Source organism: Emydura macquarii, unplaced genomic scaffold (assembly GCF_026122565.2).
Source record: "Emydura macquarii macquarii isolate MOO-44397 ecotype Brisbane River unplaced genomic scaffold, CSIRO-AGI_Emac_v2 contig_705, whole genome shotgun sequence".
Taxonomy (NCBI): domain Eukaryota; kingdom Metazoa; phylum Chordata; order Testudines; family Chelidae; genus Emydura; species Emydura macquarii.
The window spans coordinates 14,860,021-14,866,020 of NW_027130842.1; the positions used below are offsets into that span (position 1 = coordinate 14,860,021).

Here is a 6,000-nt window from a genome sequence, read left to right on the forward strand (position 1 = left end):
ATTCTGTGGTAACTTCTGAGTGGAATTAGTTTTATAGAGGCACTGGGCACAGTTCCATAATTAAAGTTGAATTGAATTTTGCATTTAAAACAGAAATTCAATTTTTGGTTATGCATAAATACACGGAATCCCCCTCAAAAAATACAGCATTTACTCTACATATAGATTTAAATGTCTGAGCATTTAGAAGTAAATGTATTATTTTGAGTTAATATATTTTTTTTAATTTATCATAATGCTGTTGTGAGGAAGACAAGAGTTCCCATGCAAATGTAGACAGAGATTAAACTCTGGAGAAAAATCAAAAGGCAGGCTATGATTAAAATTTTAAAAGATGCAAGATAAATTGTCCCACCTGTCAATCTCAAATCCAGGAGAAAATTCTGGGATAGCTGCTTTTGTGCTCGGAGATTGAACAGTTTAATAATCTCTCTAACAGTTGGTAGAGGTGGTAAACGGAAAGCAGCCACCTTTCCTGATGCAGCCATTGGCCAAAACGGTTAACTCTTGCTCCTAAAAAAGAGAAAGAAGGGACTAGCAGTGCTCAAATGTACAATAGGACTGAATTAAATATTTAAGAAACAGAATGGAATGAAGTGTAAAACTCAAAATATTTACTTATTCTGATTTTATCAAACGAACCTATTGCTTTAAAAGCATATATTAAAAATTCACATTTACAACCTAAGGTCTTGATCTCGTAAACACATATGTATGTGCTTAATTTTAAGCACGAGCAGTTTCATTAACTAATGAATCTACTCACTGCTTTAAAGTTATGTATTGTGTGTATTTGCAGGAGGAGGCATTAGGATCACATATACTGGGCTGGTTAGACAACAGATTTAAATGCAAACATCACTCCCTTTCCCCCCAAATATAGTTTCTTAAGTTTGTATTTTGCTAACTAATTCTAGCCTTTTATTAACTAGAAGGTAGTGGTTTTACACTGCAAGCGGAAGTCAGTACAAATGTATATAAGTTGTACACAGTCAATGTATTTAATCACATTGATTCCCCTAAGAAAAAAGAAAAGAAAAACTATTTCCTCTTTTCCCTGAAAAATCCAGTTTTGCAATGAAAAATACAGAGGGAGAAAGCCTAAGTGCTGTTTTCCACAATGTTAATCACACTTTTTGATCCTTCTTACTCTCATCCTCTGAATGATGGAGAAAAGGGCCTAGGCATCAAGCACGTTGCTAAAATGTGCCCCATTCTCAGACCCATTCCCTTAATTTAAGGGCAACACAGTATTGTATGGAGGGCATAAGAACGGCCATACTGGGTCAGATCAATGGTCCATCTAGCTGAGAATCCGGTCTTCTGACAGTGGCCAATGCCAGGTGTTTCACAGTGAATGAACGGAACAGATAATCACCAAGTGTGTCGTCCCCCCCGGTCACCCATTCCAAGCATGCAATGCTTCATTGTGATCTGAGGTCAGGAGCCTTGGAGACAAGACAGCCCCAGCCAGCAAAGGATGTGCCATGTGGATGCGAGTGGCTTTCTATGTGGCTCAAGGTAGCGCCTATGTCTTAATGAGAGCTGTAGTCTCCACCGAGGTCCCCGCTCTCACTGTAAAGCGCAGAGCAGGGCCGTGAACCGCAGCAGTGTCTGCAATTTTTCATAATCCTTGGCACTTCCAGGAGCTCAACCATCCGCACTCCTTGTCACCGAATCACCCTCGGGCCGCAAAGCTACCTGCTGCTCCCTGGCCTGGGAACGTCTCCTAACCTTACCCGGGGGAGTGAAACGCTGCCTGCAAGGGCCGGCCCGGCCCTACGGTTCAGTCTCACCCGCCACCCCCTCGACAAACGTCTACACAAAGCGCTCTGCCCGCGCGCTTCCTCCGCTCCGAATTACACACCGGGGGGGGAGGGGAGCGGACGGAGGCCCAGGCGGGAGTAGGGAGTAGCGAGTACCTGCCCCCCCGCTAGGGACCGGGTCGAGCGCGGACGGGCTTTCCCCCTTGCTGCGGGCTACGCCCCCGGGGCCGACGCCGCATCCCCTCCCCCCGCGCGCCTGCGGCCGTGAGCGGCCGGCGGCGCTTTGCACAGGCGGAGAGGCCGGGAGACACGCGGCCCCCCCGCGACCGGCTGAGTCACACCCCGCCCCCCGTCAGTCACAGCCCGCCCACACGGTTCCGTAAAGACGGCCGAGCCGGCCCCTTGCTGAGGAGGCTTTGCACATGCGCAGAGGCCCCGATGGGGGATGGGGAGGGTGACTGCCGCGCGTGCGGCAGCGGCCCATGCGTAGTAACTTACGGGGAGCGGCCGGGCCCCGCCCTTGCCGCGTGGACTGAGGCGCTAAGACGCCCACCCGAGCGGGAGCTACCCGAGCCGGAACCAGTCGGGCGGCGGCGGCTGCTGCTGGGTTTTTTGTGTGGAAGGGTCACTGCTGTATTAAGTAACAAGCAAACCGCCGCCGCCGCGCGTTAACCAATAACAACAGCAGCCACGAGCGACCCGGATACAGTTGAACCAACGTCGGCACACTGAATTTTCGGCGCCCAATCGACGCTGATGGCCAGCCTGCGCGCCCCCTCCCCCATAGCGCATGCGCCTCAGCTCTTACCACGTGACGTCTCCGCGTCTGACAGGACGGGATCGGGTTTCATGCGTCTTCTCGCCAAGGACGGGAACGGCGGTCTTACTGCGCATGCGCACTATTGTGAATGCGTCTCCTCGGGGGCCGATTCAGGGGTCTGGGCCTCCTCGCACTGCGCAGGCGCAGTACTGCGTCATACACGCAGCTGCCTGCTGCTATGGCATAGGGGCACGGGAACGCTTGTTCGCCCTCTCGCCTTCTCCTCCTTCCTGCAGCGCTGGGTACTTCTTGCTCTGGGCGGGAGGCTCGGCTGCCTAGGTTCCCTGCAGGTTTTACAGCTGGTTTCAGTCTGGCCTTGATTTCAAGGTGGGTTGTGCTGCAAGGTCATTAACGTGAAAGCCAACATCCTTGGCACTGTTGTCAAAGCTGCCTCCCCCTGCTTCTGCTTGCGCACAGCCTCACTCCTGAAGTTGGATTTGCACACTAGGGGACTGGTTGCTGGGTAGAGCCTCACTGGGCAGCAGGCGCCAGCCCTTTAGATCCAGTAGCACAATTGGGGCCTAAAACTGAAAAGGGGATGCAAACCACAAGGGGCCACACCCACAAAAGGACAGGCACTGCAGTGATCTTGCATCTGACGAAGTGGGTTACAGCCCACAAAAGCTTTATGCCTGCAGAAATTAAATTTGTTAGTCTTTAAAGTGCTACAGGATTCTCACTTTTGCAGTATACAGACTAATCCGGCTACCCCTCTGGAACTAATGTTTAAGTGTCCTGTCTGTGGGAATCCTCAGCCCTACTTTTGGTGCTCAGGCTCCATAGCAAGAATTGGGCACCTATACATGGGGTCAATAGAAAGCCCAGCAAGCTGAGTGGAACAGCTTCAGAAGGAGAGATTGAAAAAGACCTAGTTCAGAAAATACCATAGCTCAGTGGCTTGGGCAATCACCTGGCATAGAGGAGATCCTGCTACAAATCAGGCCAAATGGGGATTAGAAAACAGGTCTCCCACAGTCCAAGTGGGTCACTTAACAACTAGGTATTGGTATTCACACATGCCCATGCATTTCCCCCAAAATTCCTTGTCTGGTCACCCCTGTAGTCTTGTGGGGCTTTCGTGTGCTCTGGAAACACCTACTGGACTGGGATACACATGCAAGATGGGCTCAAAATGTCTAATTTAAGTTTCCTGCTGGGGCTTAGGAATGAGAGGGTATTGAGCAGCATGGTGGCATCAGCTATGGCAATGTTGTGCGTGTTTACTCGCAGAATCTTAGGCGCCTAGGGAATTTGGACACTTACAAGGTTAAGCAGCAGATGCATGGAGGTTTTGAAGATCTCAGTGGTGCCTCAATGTTGGACTTAGGTACCTAAAGTGGCAGCTAGGTGTCTAAATTCCTTTGTGGGTCTAACACAAAGTTCTTTGATTTGTGAACATTACAGCCCTAAAACATATTTCAGTCTTGAAAGAGGTGTTTTCCAGAAAATTTTGAGCATATAAAACAGGGCTATAGGAAACATCTTTCTATGGCCTTTGCTATTGCTTTCATTACTATGGACTGAATAAATATAACATCATTTATCCAAGACTCTCAAAGCTCAAACATAATTTATTCAGAAAAAGCCTCTTGGGTGACAGTATTATCCCCATTTTACAGCTGGGAAAATGGAGGCACATAGACATTGATATCTCGATTTGCAGAAGTCACTGGAGCCAATGGTAGCCACAGTACCTTTGAAGATCCGGCCATAAATGACTTGCTTAAAGTGGTACTCCAAGTCTGGAGCAGAACTGAAAATACAAAGCAGTTATCCTGGCTCACAGTCTTTTTAGGGTAGGTTTACAGTAGAGTATTTTTTTTTTTTTTAACTTGAAGTTAATTGATTTTCAAGTTTGTGGTTTTCCCAACTCTGCACGCCTTGGACTTGATTTTCAGAAGTACTCACCACCTGCAGTTCCCCTTAATTTCTGCTGGAGTTGTGAGTGCTGAGCACCTCTGAAAATCATACCTTAGGAGTTTTGAGTTGGAGACAATTAGGCCTAGCTCCTCAAAAGATCCCGTTGGAAGTAGGCTCCTAAATAGCTTTGAGGATCTAGGCCTTCATGCCTGTAACTTCTTCTGACTACAGTGGAAGTTTCAGGCACTCAGCATCTTGCAGTATCAGCCGCTTAGTGACACTCCACCTGTGAACGACAAAATAAAATAAATCAAGCAATTGAAACGTCACAAGTAAGTATTCAAGTTACAAGACATACAGTAGCTAAACATATATGTACTTTCTTTCAACATTTTCCAGTACTGGTAGTCAGAGTCCCTTGCTGGCATCAGACGTCATTGGGCACAGCAGAGAAAAATGTTCCTTTCTCTGTGGTCCTGTAGAACTAATGATAGGTTTCAAGGATCCGCTTATGATTTTGCTTTTTCCATTTCTTTGCTTGCTGATTGTTTTGACAGGATAAGTAAATGGTGAGAAGCTGTTTTGTGGAAGTGGAATATTTAATAAAAAGCCAAGGCCCTGGAGAAGTGAAGTGCATATCAGTAGTTGGAGGTGGAAAAGAAAAGTTCATTTTTGAAGGGCTTCTAGTTAGTAACCCCAAATTAGGAAAGCATTGAGGGGAGCTCTAGGTAGCAGTCACTGAATAAAGCCTCTAGCATCAATAACAAATTCCATATAATACAATAACAAATCAGCAGATCCCACTAACATGTTAAAGTCTCTCTCTAATGAATAAGGTGAGTAGCATGGGGGCCCATCCTGCTCTGATTGAAGTCAATGGGATCTGTCCTGACTCAAAGCCATGCACTTTGTATTATAAAACAAATAAGCATCAGTTACGTAAAAGACTATGGAATCAGCAATGGTGTTTACAGTTGCTGATGGAAATAGCAGATTTAAAGGAAAATTGAATATACACTAATGTGAACTTTTTAATGTCAGTCTTTACAATTAGATACGAAGTCTTTACAAATATTTCAAATACAGTAAGATTAATTAACAATCAAAGGGGTAAACCAACATCCTGACAGTTTTGTAAAGTTGATTAAGACTGAGGACATTCGTATCCTTCTGAAAAACATAGAAAAATCAGATCAGTTCACAGTTGTTTTTAGGTAAATTTTTATATATTTACCACACACACACACACACACAAAATATATATCCACTACTTTTGGTTGATTTAACAGTTGACAAAACGACTTCTAAATTAACTGAAAGTATTTTAAAATGGTAGATTAATTACTCTTTTTCCCCTATTTTGGTTATTCACACCTATTCACACCTTTATCTAAACTAGAATTTAAAGAAGTTATATTACATCCTCTTTTTCTAATTAACACCTTCTAAAATTCAAGTCAAGGCACAGCAATTATACTTTAACATATGATAACTAGTTGCATTAGAGCAGCGGTTCTCAACCTATTTACCATTTTGGGCCACATATGCAGCTCT

At 45.6% G+C, this 6,000-nt stretch overlaps 1 protein-coding gene across 3 annotated transcripts in view; it reads right to left on the reverse strand.

Moving 5' to 3' along the window:
• Positions 1–2,503, reverse strand: part of TFB1M (transcription factor B1, mitochondrial) — a 43,988-nt gene extending 41,485 nt beyond the window's left edge. The window contains exons 1-2 of one of the 3 annotated variants that reach the window (XM_067542451.1): positions 2,265–2,503; positions 356–513 (exon numbers count right to left, since the gene is read on the reverse strand). In XM_067542451.1, the coding sequence (XP_067398552.1) occupies positions 356–488 (133 nt within the window). In that variant the 5' untranslated portion in view covers positions 489–513; positions 2,265–2,503. Of the gene's footprint in view, positions 1–355; positions 514–1,576; positions 1,595–1,922; positions 2,107–2,264 lie in introns of those variants that run through there. The other 2 variants (XM_067542452.1, XM_067542453.1) reach the window with 2 other exon arrangements.
• Positions 2,504–6,000: the final 3,497 nt, after the last annotated feature.